This window comes from Apteryx mantelli, chromosome 4 (genome assembly GCF_036417845.1).
Source record: "Apteryx mantelli isolate bAptMan1 chromosome 4, bAptMan1.hap1, whole genome shotgun sequence".
In the NCBI taxonomy this organism is placed as follows: domain Eukaryota; kingdom Metazoa; phylum Chordata; class Aves; order Apterygiformes; family Apterygidae; genus Apteryx; species Apteryx mantelli.
Window position 1 is genome coordinate 47874366 of NC_089981.1, and position 15346 is coordinate 47889711.

At 41.3% G+C, this 15346-nt stretch overlaps 2 protein-coding genes across 2 annotated transcripts in view; both read left to right on the top strand.

The window, feature by feature from the left end:
• Positions 1–5031, top strand: part of MAPKBP1 (mitogen-activated protein kinase binding protein 1) — a 104048-nt gene extending 99017 nt beyond the window's left edge. The window contains exon 31 of the mRNA XM_067296471.1: positions 67–5031. Coding sequence (XP_067152572.1) covers positions 67–360 — 294 coding nt within the window. The 3' untranslated portion in view covers positions 361–5031. The remainder of the gene's footprint in view (positions 1–66) is intronic.
• A 288-nt stretch (positions 5032–5319) lies between these two features.
• On the top strand, positions 5320–14322 carry JMJD7 (jumonji domain containing 7). The gene is made up of 8 exons (XM_067296472.1): positions 5320–5421; positions 6503–6656; positions 7581–7834; positions 8680–8736; positions 9466–9561; positions 10721–10797; positions 11894–12053; positions 13699–14322. Exons 1-8 carry the CDS (start codon positions 5355–5357, stop codon positions 13785–13787), a joined length of 954 nt encoding a protein of 317 aa, XP_067152573.1. The 5' UTR covers positions 5320–5354; the 3' UTR covers positions 13788–14322.
• The last annotated feature ends 1024 nt before the right edge of the window (positions 14323–15346 follow it).

The window sequence follows — 15346 nt, forward strand, 5'->3', positions numbered from 1 at the left end:
ACTTTGTGGTCTAAATATCAATACATCCTTTTTTCCCCCCGTCCTCTTTTCCTTCTTTGTTTTCAGGTGTTAAATGATACGGAGACCTCTACTGACAAAGATAAGATAGCTGGCCTCCTGACAGAAACATTCTCCTTAATGAAGAAAGAATTGGACTCCCTGAAGGATGAGGAAGAGCTTCCAAAGGCTAAGGAGGTGCTGGCAAAGCCACAAGATACCATTAGGCCACTGAATGAGGGATGCAGTGCCAATCTACCCAGTCCCAAGAGTCTGGGGGATGAGCAGACACTAGCTTTGCTGGAGCAGTACTCAGAGCTATTGCTACAAGCTGTGGAACGACGCATGGACAAAAAACTCTAAAGCGGTGTTTTTCAGGTGTTTGTGGATACACAGAAATAATCCCAAGAGGAGGACCACAGAAAGAGCCTCGGACAGATGGATAGCTGGTCTAGAGGTGGTGGGGAGACCTTTATAAATTTGATTTCCTCAGGCCCATACAAGTGACTTGCTCTAATTCTTAGCAGTGTGCTGGCCACAATTTTAATAATTTTTCCCAATACTCTTCAACTTCCTGTCTCTAGACAAAGTCTTGAAAGAGGAGTTTGGAGAAATTGCTTTGAAATGTCTTCATAGCCAGGATGTCAGGATGTTTGGCACTTAAAGAAAAATCCAGTTTATCCAAGAAATTTTGAACTGCTGACTAAAAACAAAGGAGTCCAAGTGAAGCCAATCCTTTCCACTCCAGGGCTTCATCAAACTCCAGAAGCAGACTTTTTATGCGTGTATTTATTAATTTATTTTTCTGACTGTTGCTCTGTCACATTTGTGGCTATTTTCTTTGTCCTTTAACAAAAAAGTCAATCCCTTTGCTATATCCCAGCGAGAAACAATCTCTGTATTATAAACCCCCAACAGGGAGACAGGCTGGAGTGTCTGTGCAATTACTGAACTGGTTTCTGCTTAAATCTTGTCTTGCTGATCTTTCTTTTCCTGCCTTAGTTTGTTACCTGCAGTAATTCTACTGTTGTCATGACTACCCTGTCTGCTTTTCTCTTGTTTCAAGGACAGTCCCCACACTATATTTTATCTGCATTCACCTCCAAGGGGGAATTCTGCAACCCTTGGACCAAGCTTTGGAGATTATTTAATGAGATAAGTATTGGAATTTTAACCTGGAATTTGATATTATATTGATATACTGAGTTTTTCTGCAGATGCTGTAAAGAGGGGATGTAGATGCAAATATGAAAGTTCATTTCAGCCACCTTTCATGATTAGGAATTGGATATTGACCTTAATGTTACCGTGACTCTGGTGGGAAATTTGGGGGTGGTGATTTATTTGTTAAGAAGCGACATGGAAGACCTGGTTTCCATCCCTTACAGCATAAATCTGGATGTGAGAAATCTTCAGTGCAAATACTGCTCCATATAATTTGTGGATTTCACTGTCTTGATAGGAGAACGTCTTCTTGCTTTTCCAGAGAAACAAAATATTCCCACCCCAAGAAAGGTGGGATTCTATTACCTTTTGTAAAGCTATTTCAACTACCCACAGAAAATGGCCTGCCAAGGACTTCAAACAAGATATTTTGGGATGTTTACTACAGTTTTTCCTCCCAGAACTCTTTCATGAATTTCTTGACTAAGAAACAGAAAATCTTCCCCCCTTGCATTTGTGTGTGCAATACTCTTCTCACCCTGTGGGACTTCTCCAAGCTGATGGCTTAAAACTGTCCAGTGATGATTTTGGTCAATGATAACAAGCTAAGAAAAAAAATCAAAAACAAACAAAAAAAACTAACAAAAAAACCTTCAGCACCTTCCCCTTTACTCGCCCTCCTTCCCCCAATGGGGACAGATACATAGACTGCTTTATTTCTTCCTCCATCTCCATTCTTTCTTGTATTTAAGGCAGAGCAGCACAATCCCAGTTTATAAACGAATGCAAGGAAGCAAGAAGTTTTTGGTGGGTGAGAGAATGCTGGTGTCCATGGAAGTCACTTAAAGGCGGCCAGACTACAATGTGTTGTTCCACAGGTTAAAGGCTTGAAGCAGTGTTCTTTTACATTACTGTCCTGGCTGGTTTGGCCATTCTTTGAAACTCTGTGGCACTCTGAAATGTAGACTTTTGACTAACTTGGTTTTCCTGCCTTTCTGTGACTGGAGATCTGCAGTGCAGCCTTTTTTCTACTGGGCTGGACAGGCTGGCATTGTATGACTTTTTTTCTTCAATACACTCCAGGGCTTGAGGAACCTGCAGTTCTCGCTCTCCCACCACAGGTTTGTTGGCTGGTCATACTTGCTGGCTGATTCAGGACTCGGCAGGATGGGGAGCACTTTCAGAACTTTCCAGCTACTTCTGCCTGTAATTTCAGTCTGCCTAATCAAATGTTTCAGGTGTTCTTGCTAACCTTTCCTTCCATGGGGTTGTACTGAAACTTTAAAAGTGCTATCTTCTAGTCCTATTTCAGCATTGCATTGTGCTGAATCAGGTGAGGTGTTGGGTTTCATGGGCAGTGTCTCTTGCAGAGAGAAGTTTTGCAAAGGAGGACGAGTTGAAAAGTAGGGGATATTTCTGGGAGTTTCCTTGAGTGAAAAGGTATGCTGGAGATGCTGTGAGTGGGATCTATGATGGCAGTCCTGCTGGCTCTGTGATGGAGTTAGTCTGGGTCAAGCTTGCTTCTGAGGTGATTCTTTTTTTCTTCATCCACTTTCAGACTGTGAACATGTGTCCCAGTACACAGGAATTTTTTTGCTGTAGTGGGGCTGCAAGACACTCAGGTAAAATAGCAGTCCCTTCAACCCAGGTATCTTTTCGTATTAAAGATAATGGTTTGAGGGTCTTTTATATTACTTCCCTGTGCAGTTTTATTCCATTTTATTGTTTAAAGTATAAGGTAGTGACAAAAGGGATCAGAGAGAATATAGGACAGCGAGTGGCCAGAATGAAAAGATCATGTTTCAGTACTCATCAAGGTGAAAAGCAACAACCAGTGAAGCTGACATAGAGATATGAAATAAAGTGCCTTGGAAATAAGTCACATGAAGCAAATCTGATTTTTTTTTTTTTTTTTTTTTTTTTTTTTTTTTAATGCTGATCAGAGGGGTTTTTTGCTTCATGGAATGAATTTTGCCTGTGGTCATGGCTGCATATGGGAAACAAATGAGGGTAAATTCTGATCAGAATGATGGTAAGAGAGGTGTCAAGCAAGTAGATTAGTTGGGGGGTGGTGGTGTAATTTAAAATAAATTAGTAGATGTAGGACATTCAGGAAAATAGATTAGAGATAGAGATAATGTTGGCTTGAGGAACACCGTTGGCCAATATCTATGAAAGATACAGTACACAAAGGCTTCAGGAAAGTAGATTTAGGACAGAGTTGGTGATCTGTAATTGAAGAATGAGTTGGATGGTTGTTTTAACGATGTCTTTCTTGGCCTCTTGTTTCTCCACTTGCTGTCCTCTAAGCAGCTGTTTCTTTAAAGGCAAAGTTGTGAACTCTTTGCCCAAGGCATACATGTTATGAATTAAGTAGTAGAAGCCCTAAAGAAGATGCTAGTGCCACAAGTTTGTTGATGAGAGGGATGAGGATGCAACTGATTCTTCCCTGGTGACTTCCTATTGCTGGCAATAGGAAATATTCCTAAAAATTCCATTTTCCAACACTAAGAGGGCATAAATGTGTTACATTGGGTTACACCTAGTGAGTATGTTTCACCACAAGCTGTTCATTAGGTCAGGTAGAGAAATACTGAATGGTAATTGCCTGGGAAGTGGAAGAAGCTTGTGGGAGGAGGTAATATTTGAATCCATTTCTTTTACTGGTGCCTGTGGTTGTTAGCATAGGTACAACCAGACGTGTATTAAAACAAGGTACTTGGCTAACAAAGTCTGTGAAAATAACTTGGACCTCTCTGTTCTCCTCTTTATATACATTCTGTCCCTCCTGTCCAACATTCCTGGCTGAAATGAGAATAGTTGTTTTTCATCTCAGCTGTAAATAGTATTACTCTGCCTGAGGGACCCCGTGTTTCATTCTTTGGCCTGTGAAGTGGCGCAATAGGAAGTGCTGGAATCTGAGAAGGCAGCAAACCCCACCTGTTTTCGTCCTGCTGCGGGCAAGTAACTCCTTCCTCCCCATCCCTCAACAGCGCCCAGAGGTGGTGTTTACATGAGTCAGTGTTTCTTCCACACCCTCTCTCAGGTTGTCTCCTCTTTTCTATAGCATCTCCCAGGTAATGGTTGGGGCAGGCCTTATAGTGCTCCCCCCCCCCCCCCATTTTGCTGATTTCATCACACCTCAGAGGAATCCGGACATTTCTCTAAAGGAGTAGAAAACATACAAACTTAATTTTTTTTAAAGAAAACATGTATATAATTATATACAAGAAGAAATCAAATACAGGTATTTAAGCGCCATTGGTAAATTCATGCATGTATAAGGTCATCCCCCCCTGCACTGGATGTGTAGCATCCAGAATATTAAATGACAAAAACCTCATTAAAATAATAATAAAGACAGGTCGTCTTGCAGCCCTCGAGTGCTGGCAAGCAGGTGGTTCCTTCTCTAGCTCTAAAGACTAGACTGTCCAATATTTCAAATTGTGTGTTGTAAATAATACACGGGATTGGACTCTGTATTTGTATGGATAACCTGCTGTAACGCATGGACAGGGAAATGCATGGGGCAGCAACTTTAGGAATAAGCCATGTCCGCTCTGCATGTCTTGCATATGCCACAGGCACCAGACAGATGACTCTGTGTGTTCAACACTACCCTTTTCTTTCACCAGTTTTAAAAAACCCACACCCCTTCCCCTTTATTTATAAACGTGTTTTTATACTTTTGGCTTTAGGTAAAACAACTCTTTAAAATGTCTTTTTTTAATTATTTGAAAAGATAAAAGTTGTTTGTTTGGTTGGTTTTTTTGCACTGTGAGGCTTCCCTGTGGGAGCTGATTTTAACTCTGTATTCATTTGTACTCTGTGTCTTAAACTGGTTCAATAAAAATGTGATCATTTGTTACAGAGCTGTCCTCGAGCTGCATGCAGTTCTTCGGGGGTGGTGGGGAGCAGGGCAGCAGCGATCACTGCCATTTAATCGGATTCGCTCATAGGGTGGGGTTTCGGGTGGGGTGGAGTGGGTTGTTTTTTCTGTGCTCCTGTTCCCCAGCTGTAATTTCTGTTCTTTTCCAAGGGCGTGTGTGCGTACGGCGTCTGGCTCGGGGCCGGGGCTCCCTGCCGCCGGCGGGCAGAAACGGAGGCTGCGGCGAGGCGGGAGGGGGGAGGAAGGAGGCGGGCGGCGCCTCCGCTCCCGCGGCGCCTGGGCCCTCCTCGCCGGCGGCGCGGCCATGGCGGAGGGCGCGGCGCTGCGTGCTGTGAGGAGCTGCCTAGCCGTCTTCCCCCGGGAGGCCCGCGGTGAGCGCCGGGGCGGGCCGGGGGGCGGCCCCACGCCCGGCCGTGAGGCGCGGCTGAGGCGGCGGTTAGGGCGGCGGGAGGCCCAACCGCCCCGGGTGGGGGGAGGGGGGCGCTGGCCCCGCCTGTAACGGCCGTGCGCGAGCGGCGGGCGCGGGGCCTGCGCCGGGAAGAGATCGGCCTGCTGCTGCCTCGGCGCCCCGAGGTGCCGGCTGCCCCGGCTGGGAGGGCGGGGAGCGGAAACCCCCCTCGCAGCAGCAAACGGCGTCATCTAACCTCACGCTCATTTTCCAGCCACCCCCGAGAGCTCCAGGTCTAACAGTCCTTGCCTTTCTAAGGTGAAGAAACAGCAGAAAAGCAGTTTTTTTAAAAAGAAAGTGAAACTTGTGAGAATTACACATATGTAAATAACCAAAAAGGGTCAAAAGGCAAAACGAAGCACTATTTCAGCTTTAAAAAAAATCCTCTTATGGTATCTTCATTGCGACCTCGGTGGAAACTTTTGAAAGCCTTTTATTTAGAGGCGAATCTCCTGTATTACATGTCTTTTCACACAACACATTTTAAATGCAGATATTCTAAAGATACTTGACAACACTGTATAAAAAATACTGTCTCTGTAGGCAGTGGCAATTAAGGCATGCTTTTGTAAAACAGAGTAAAAACCTGTGCTTCAGACTTGGTCCCTGCCTTGCCCCTGGTTTCCAGGGTGACGCTGGTGCCCCATAAGCAGAGTGCCAAGTCCCGGACGGGTGCCGGCTGCGATTGGCCCTGCACTGCTGTCATTTTTCCTTTAATGCTTGGGAAATCTCCTGCTGGGCTGAAGTGGAGGCATGTGGGGGGCTGAATTGCGGTGGGCAGCAGGAGGGAAGCTGGGCGGCTGCCCGTGCGTTGCCTCCAATGCGCCAATTTGGCACTGAAACCCTCCTTAACGATACATAGATTTTAATAACGGGTGACTGCTGAAATCTGTGGGCATCACTGGCCTTTGATGAAGGTCTCTGGTTTTAAAACCAATTAGTGTTCTAGTGAAGAGTGCTTGATCAGGATGCTGGGTAAAACTGTTTCTAATTTGTCTGGACAGAGCTGGGGTTGATGGAGTCCGTACCGTATCTGGATAGGCCTCCATCCCCTCTGGAGTTTTATCGGGAATGGGTGAGTCCGAATAAACCTTGTATAATTCAGAATGCCATCAATCACTGGCCAGCCCTGAAGAAGTGGACCTTAACATACCTCAGGTATGAACAAGCTTTTGAATCTGACTGTTGTTCAATTTAAGTTAACCTCAGTAAAAGGCCCTTTCTTAATAACATTTGTTTTTATTTGTAAGTTTAGCCCACATTCCTCTGTGAGCCTGTATGAAGTTGTTCCGTCTTCTGATTGCCACAGTGTCCAAAACTCAAATATAAATGTCTTCCCACAAACATACTATCCTGAAGAGTTGAGATTTAGTAAAAAGTGTATTTTGACTCTGTGCAGCCAGCAGACTCACATTATCAAAGCATCCTGGCCTGTGCTCCACCCTGCGTCCTCCTGGAGTGGGGCTGTCGGATTGTCTGCATAAACTAGTAGGTCTGTGACTGAGTACATCTTGTTTTTAAAAAGACAGCTATGAGCATCTTAATAATGACTGAATTAAAAAAAATATCTTTTTTGAGAAGGGATTTACAGTTAGGCCTAAAATATGTACTTTCTAAACTTATTTTCTCATAGAACTAAGGGCTGTTAGCACCCAGCATGTGTTTCTGTCTCTGTCCACCTTTTCTCCCTCCTTGATAACTTTTGAACTTGTGGCCACCAAGATTTGGCTGGGTTGAGTGCTGAGAATATCAAGCTCCAGCATAATTCAGAAAAAGAAGTGGCTGAAGAGAACCCTCTTTCTGCTTCCGTTGAGGAAAAGGGAGTTACTTTGTGAACTCACTTGTGTTAGACATGAAAGAGTCCAGAGATATTACCAGGGCCTTGACCACAGGGAGCAATCAGAGCAGAACATCAGGATTCTTATTAGGCACTAGAAAATCTAATCATGAGATGCCCAGTGTGGAAGGCCAGGCTTCATATTTCTGCTACTCGTGAAACAAATTGTTTTTAAAGTAACCAGCATCCAATATATGGGCCAATTAATTGGAGGTCTAACTGTAAACCTTTGATTTATTTTGCAGGGAGGTAGTAGGTCCCAAGGTAGTGAGTGTGGCAGTAACACCAAATGGTTATGCAGATGCAGTGTTTCAGGACCGTTTTGTCATGCCAGAAGAGCGTCAAATGCCATTCATGGACTTTTTGGACATTGTGGAGAAGAAAGTGACTTCTCCCAACATATTCTATGTGCAGAAGCAGTGTTCAAACCTCACTGAGGAGTTCCCTGAACTTGTATGTGACGTGCAGCCTGACATACCATGGATGAGTGAGGCACTGGGTAAACTTTCCCTCTTCCCTGTATTCTGTAAATATTTTGTATGGGGCTTTAAAACTATCATGCCATGTACATGGTGAATGTTTGTTCCAATTCTGATTGCCACAGCTCAGTTTGGTTTTATCCTCTCAGACAGAAGAAGTGGTAAAATAGTTAAAAATAGAAATAGTTAAAAATAAAAATCTTAGTTTTGGGTTTGGATTACTCCAAGGTCAGTATCTCACTTGTGTATTGGAACCGCTACATCTGAAATAATGTGGTGATAATGCTGTATAGCACTCCTTTCTGTATAGTGGCTTGCTTTTTTTCTGATTTAGAGTCACGTTTGGATGCATATTCATGTTATTGCTATCAAAGCTAGTGTAACCAAAGGGTGAAAAAAAAACCCTGCAACACCCCCTCCCATTATAAAATTTTAGATATTTGTTCCTAGTTAAATGCTGCTCCATGTCAGTTGATTTGTATTTTACAGAACATATTTATATAGAATGTCAGTTTACTGTGATCTTGCATTCTTTCTCCAGCTGTATTTAGATGTGCTGTAGTTTCTTTCTGAGCCAAGTCTTAGGGATTCAGAATGTGGGAAATAAGGGTTGTAATCATGGCTTTGGGGCTGAATACTACTACTGCCTCATTGAGTCTGATGCGTCACTACTATAGCTTCCAGTGTAGAAGGAACTTGCAGTTCCTCACATAGTGCTATTAGCAATGGAGCCTGTCATATTTATGAAAGAACTTAAAGGAGGGAAATAAAGCAAGTTGGCAGAAAAGCGTTTGAAACACTTTTAAACATGGCACTTCAAATTCTCTCTTTGTTGAAAACAACTCTCTCTTCCCTAACTATACAGGGAAGAAGCCTGATGCTGTGAACTTCTGGCTTGGGGAATCAGCTGCTGTGACATCTTGTACGTACTGTATGGCACTGTATGTCTCTTTTGTGCTTTTCCGTACAAGCTTAATAAGGCTTGTTTCATGTTGGTGGCTTAGTAGAACTGTGTGTTTGCTCCAACAGGGCAGTGCTACTTTAACATACTTCTTTCCATTCTTTCTCTTGCACTTCTGCAGCCTCTCACTGCTGCATCTCTCGGTGTGTCTGCTGCACATTGTGTCAAGCAAGGCACTGATGATTTCTGTCCTGTCAGTCTAAGAGCCTGGCTTAGAAATAGATCAAGCCAAACTATCAGTCTGTGCCAGAGGATTGTTGTTCCCTATGTAGCCTTCTTATACAAAGCATTAGACAATGCTAAAAATTGAGGCAGTGTCTGCTTTGCTTAGCCATTCTGGACTTCAGAGCATTTTTGTAAGAATGTTTGATATCCAGAAATACCACCTCCTCTCAGGTGGCTGATGAGTTGACTTTATGCCAGTTGGCTGAAAGCCTCTATCCTAGATGTAATTGCATTTTTGTAACATATCTTTGTATGTTCCTGATGAAATGATTTGGAGTTTGCTGCACTGAATACATTCGCTACAACATTACACTGTTTTCCCCTCTCACTGACTGCAAGAGGAGGAAGCAGCCTAGTAATGAGAAGATGAAATGATGCTTTCAGTTTACTGTAGTTTATGATACAAAGAAGGAAAAGACACTGATTTTCTCCCTCTCTCCACTCTCTATTTTTGCTCGATTTTAGTACATAAAGATCATTATGAGAATTTGTACTGTGTTATATCTGGAGAGAAACATTTTCTACTGCATCCACCGAGTGACCGTCCCTTCATCCCATATGGTACATAATTTACTATGTATATATATCTGGAGGCTGGAAGGAAGAGATAGTGAAAGACAAAAATGGAGGTAGAGATAACATTCTGATGTTTATGCAGTGTTATACTTTCCAGTGTGAACAGAAATCTCTTTTAGTTCATACTGCGTGTAGATTGTAATACAAACATTCCACTGAGGTCAAGTTTCACGGTTGTGTAAAAAAAATAGGTGCATTGATGCTGGTGGAGGCATGCTGGATCTCAGTTTAAGCCTTCACTTTAAGTATGCGACTCATGGCAGTCTTTTCAGCTTTAGAATATTTAAATTATTTAAGTATATTGTCAGCATTGTAGCATGTCATCTTTGATGTTTAACAGGTTTGGATTTTGCCTGTTAATTTTTTTCTGTAGAAAAAAGCAGGGAAGTTGAAATACAAGCAGAACATTAATGAAATATTAAAGTTACTAACAGAACCACTGAAAACTAGAGAAATGAAAAAAGAGATTCCTATGACAGCATTGCTTTGTGTTGCCCATTTTCTGGTTTTGTATGTTGCTTTCCTATGTGCACAGTAATAGTCCATTTTATTGCGTCTGCTAGAAGATGGACAGCTTAACTTTACTCCTAATGAAATAAGACTTTTTTTTCCCCCCCATTTCTTGACTTTTAAGCATTCAGATTTGATGAATGAAGAATGCTGTATGAGGCTAATACAATTTTTCCTAGTCATAACAATCTCTTCAGCTTTAGAATATTTAAATTATTTTAAGTACCTTGTTGGCCTGGTAACATGCTAGACTGACCAAAACAGAAAGGCAGAATACAGAATTCTGGGTAAGAGAGGGATGTATTTATGACTTCAAGAAGGGAAATGGGACTGTTATTGGAACAAAATGGGACGAGGAGAAAATGGATTTTGAGGAAGAGGAGAGAATAATTCCTGTGAAGAAGGACAGAAATCCAATCAAGAAGGCATTGTTCAATATTCTGACAGACTTAAAAAAAAATAGTAGGAAATAGGATAAAGATTGGGATGAACAAAGGGAAGGAGGGTGAAAATGGCAAGTTGAAAATAATTTTGCCTTAATTTTTCTGTCACTTGGTAAAACTGTGACATGCCCTGCCATTAGGTTCTGTGTGTGCTTCTCTATGTTGTGCCATTTAACTTTCTGTGATTCTAGAGCTCTATCAGCCAGCAACCTACCATGTGTCAGAAGGTGGCTCATTTGAAATTATTGATGAGAAGACTGCAGATAAGGTAAAAATGATATAAAGAATGCTGTCAATTTACGGAGTAAAACTAATTTTGGGTGCTGCTGAGTGCTCAAACTGAGCATATTGGCTGGTAACTAGAAATCCTTCATTACTGAAAAGAGAATGCCCAGATATTTCACTTGTATTTTGTTATTTGTAAAGGATACTCAGCTTCCAGAAAAACTGTTTTCTTGCCCATCTGAAACCACCCCCTGCACACCAAACTTTAGTAGATCCAGTAGAGGTCTTTTAAATTAATCAAAAATTGGAAATAAAGGAATTGATTTCATTAAGGCTGAAACAGACTCCTCTGCATACATCACCTTCTGCTCCCCCTAGTCAGGGCTGAATTTTGCTCAACAGAAGTATCGTCCAGTGCAGTAAAACATGTCTGAATGAACAAATTGTGTTTCCTTTGTAGAAGCATTACTTATTTGGTTAGAATGTATAGAACTTGAGGCACTTTACAAAAGATCAAATACCCTTTTGTATCTAATCTCTCTCCTTCTGCCTCTGCAATGGGGGACTTATGCTACACCTGAACTTTGAAAGCTAGGGCTCTTTCTCTTTTTCCATGGTGGTGCTCAGAGGATCCTACAGGAGCATTCTTGTAACACAGTGAGGTGGAGTGCTGATGTTTATAAACTCTGTAGGGCATAGAAGAAATTAATGCAGGCAAGAGGGATGTTCTAGCAGGAAGGGTAGTTTAGCAGCAAGAAAAAGCAGACCAGAGACATTTAGAAGAAGAAAGGAGTCTCTAAAAAGCATGGTGCAGATAAAATTCTCAGGTACTGACTAAAGGAGGAAAAAGTAAATTAAGGCCTGGAGACATACTGAAAGTATGCCATAAAGCTGAAATCTGATGGCTGACATTTAGCACCTTTTCTCTAATTAGAAATGTTTTACTAAAGGGGGCAAATTTTGGTGTCCTTGGCCCATTCTCCATTGAATTTGGAAGGCTTTGTAGTTGTATGTAATGTTTTGTGAGACTAGAATACATGTTTCATAAGCTAGTAAGTTCGGTTATCAGTTGTCTTTCTGGAAACTTGCTGAAAATTTTTGCCACGGTCATTGCCACATACATACTCTTTTCCTTTTAGGTGCCTTGGATCTCCCTGGACCCTTTGAACCCAAATCTAGAACAGTATCCACAGTATGCTCAGGCAAAACCTTTGCAGTGTACAGTGAAAGCTGGTGAGATGTTATACCTCCCTTCTCTCTGGTTCCACCATGTTCAGCAATCACATGGCTGTATAGCAGGTAAAATACATAGTATTTCCAGCTATCTTTTTGAACTGTGCTGGGTGTGCAGCTAGATATCCCACTGCAAAACATAACTGGAATCAAAGGTCCTTTAAAATCATCTGCCTCCCTTCAGGAAGAGATAACAGTCTCAGCAGATGTCATGGGGCTATCTCCTTGCAGTCTGTTTTGCCTGTAATTCTTAGGATTGTCAACAAGTGCTAGGGATGTAGCAGAAGAAAAACTATTTCTAGTTCTCTAATCTGGAGAAAGATAATTAATTCAGTGATCACAATCCAGTTTTTGTTTACTACATAGAGTTAAGCAGGTTGTCTGCCTAGCTGGCTAACTGCAAAGTTGGCTGTCCACATACCTTTCACAAAGAAACTGCATGTTTTCCATGCCATTATTACATAGTAAAAAACAATTTTGAGGTGGAAAAGGAAACCAAAGAATGTAGGAGTTTTAGGCATGGAAGCAGGCACAACATGGAAGCTACTCTGTTGTCAAGTGAGCTGAAATCTGCTCTGTCCAAACTTCCTACCTTGCTAGTAAACCCATGCTTGTGTTACTGTTCCCCAGAATAAATCTTTGTAGGATTTATCATCATCTCTTTTCTTCTTCCCTCCCCCCCTCCCCAAAAGAGTTCCAGAATTTCAAGCGCTGCTCATTTGGTGTGTGTGGGTGTGCAAAATATTGTCATTATGTCCTATAAGTTTTGCAAAGTATGAGGAAGGGTTTTTTGCTGTCCTCTACCTGGAGTAATCCCCTCTGCCTACACAAAATAAATGAAGCATGTTGAACAACATCAACATCAGTATTTGCATAACACTGCAATTACTGCAGGTATTTACTTCAGTATTTGTGATACTGTGATAAAAAGACAAGTTAGCAAAAAATCAGTATTTCTGGTTATTTTTCGCAGTGCTGCTACACAAATCCTTAGAGACTATTAAGAAAAAATAGGATTGTTTCCAGTTACAAGCCCTTTGACAACTTTCTTTTCCTCTGTCTTGTCGAAATGCTAGAGAGTTGTCATGTATATTTGGCCATTTGTCTGTTAACTGCACTGCAGTCTGTATACACTTGACAATCAATATTCTTTGGGTCTGGTCCAGTGGATGTCTGAAATATATCTACCTCCAAGACCACTGGTACAATAATATACTGTTTGGCTTGGGTTTTTTTAGATAGATATTACACCAAAACTAAAATGAGAAGCAAATTTAAAGCTAGTTGATGACCACTGTGAAGTGGTAGTGAATTCTCCATCCTTTATACACTGAGAGAAAGAGAGGTTCATATCCAGATATTAAACATCGAAGTGTATTTTGTACTCTTGGCCTAAATAGAATTAGACATTTCCTATTCCTAAAAATTTTTCCAGCTTCTGCTCCAGGGAACCCCAGAATAGAATCGGGGGGAGGGGAGGGTTGGTTTGGGTTAAGACTGAGTTGTATTGGCAGTACTGTTAAAGAACTCTCCTTTAACGTTTACTTACATTATGTTTCACTGTAGTCAAAGCTTTGCTTGTTTCAAAGTTCAATCAGCAATAAGGAAAAGCCTGTGCTGGCTGAACTGTCTAAAACAGTCTGTGAACATGTTCATAAATTGTTACATTCTGTCTTTAGGAATGTTTTTCCTTTTTCTTGTCTCTCCTCAGTGAATTATTGGTATGACATGGAATATGACCTAAAATACAGCTATTATCAACTACTAGATTGTCTCACAAATGCCGTGAAAGTGTTATAGCAGAGGTGGGAGACTCAAGCTTGTGATCTTCCTCTCTGATGTGGTACAATCATCAGCATCTGTGACTGGAGCACAAACATGATTCAAGCTAACAGAACTGAACATTACGTTATCCTCAACAAAGCCTGTCAAACAGATCACAGCTGTATTGCTTGCTTTCAGAGTCCAGGTCAATTGGCCATTTTTTTTCTGGCTTGAAGGTAGAAGGTTTGATAATAGCATTTTTAGGTCTTCGCATTTTGCCTCAATGCTGGTAACCAAAGTAAAATTTGAAGGGAATCAATCCAGGTTTTGGAAATCCCAAAACATACACCATGACTGTTCCTTCAGATCTACAGATTGTTTTAGTAACAAATGAACAAGGAAGACTTGGCTTGGTCACCCACTGTGCATCAGGCCACATCAGTCCAACATGTACCTTTAGTTTAAGGCAAAAGTCCTTTTCAGTTGTAATTCAGTAAGTTCAGTGGCTGTCTGTGGTGTTTCAATGATAAGAAATTACAACTTCTGCAATAAAATTCAGTTGAAAAGCTTATTTCTGCAATAATTTCTGACTTGTTTCAAACAATGTGGTCGATGGTGGTGATGGGGACATGTTAGGTCAGTCCTGGCAGTTTTTCATGTTAAGCTATGTATTTTTATTACCAGTTTTTATTTCCTTCCAGTTTTGTTTTTTAAATGTAACTGCATTCTTTTATATCCTCAGTGGTGATTTTAGAGTTGCGTTGCCAGGTCTGTAGTCAATCTGCGCATCACCCATGGTCTTGTGGCAGAATTTGTGATTCTTCAGTTTGTGGGCTGGGTGATTATGACAGTCCTTTGACATTAACTGCTGCCAAACACACGGTTAGGCAAATCATGGGAACCAGGAGCCTGTTTCTGCAGTCTTAATTCACACTTGTGTGTTTTCACTGAACAGGATGAGAATACTCACATGACTGAGACTTGCAGGGTAGGACTAGAACACTATTAAATGCACAGACATTGCGAAAATGTAGTACTGTTGTTTATGATAACTAAAAGTCGGTATTTATTATCAAATCTTCAAAGGTCCTCAGAAACAACAGAGATATAATGGGGAAAAATATTTTACATATATTAATCAGGAAAATGCAGATAGCCTTTAGATAGGATTGATTATTCTGAAGAGAAAAACAATCATTACTCTTTGACTTTGTCTGTTTTGAGGGAGGGGTTGTTTTTTAAAGAAACACGCTTACAGCCTAAACATCATTTTACCTTGTGGTTCTTGTCCAAAAATTGCTGAAAACTCCAGAGAGATTAAAGATACAGGGTTTGTTTCATGGCTAGATTAAAATGTTGCATTGCTTCAGATTTTCAAGTTTATTTGTGTTCACTGTGCCTTAATGAAGGAGCCCAAGCCATGGCATTATAAATCAATTCTACAATCAAATCTAAACTTTCCCACAATCTGGGGGAAAGATTTGAATATCTCTTTTTGTTATTTGAAGTTTGGTGTTTTTAGTTTAGTCTCTGTAGAATCAAAAATAACACTGCATGTCATTTATTTGCAAGTCGATTGTGTTTTCATGCTGCCT

What these genes read in the sequence shown, in the direction of transcription:
- JMJD7 (XM_067296472.1), top strand. Translation starts at nt 5,355, where the DNA reads ATGGCGGAGGGCGCGGCGCTGCGTGCTGTGAGGAGCTGCCTAGCCGTC. An exon ending in TGGACCTTAACATACCTCAG is followed by an intron (nt 6,657 to 7,580) that starts GTATGAACAAGC and finishes TTTATTTTGCAG; the next exon opens with GGAGGTAGTAGGTCCCAAGG. An exon ending in CCGTCCCTTCATCCCATATG is followed by an intron (nt 9,562 to 10,720) that starts GTACATAATTTA and finishes CTGTGATTCTAG; the next exon opens with AGCTCTATCAGCCAGCAACC.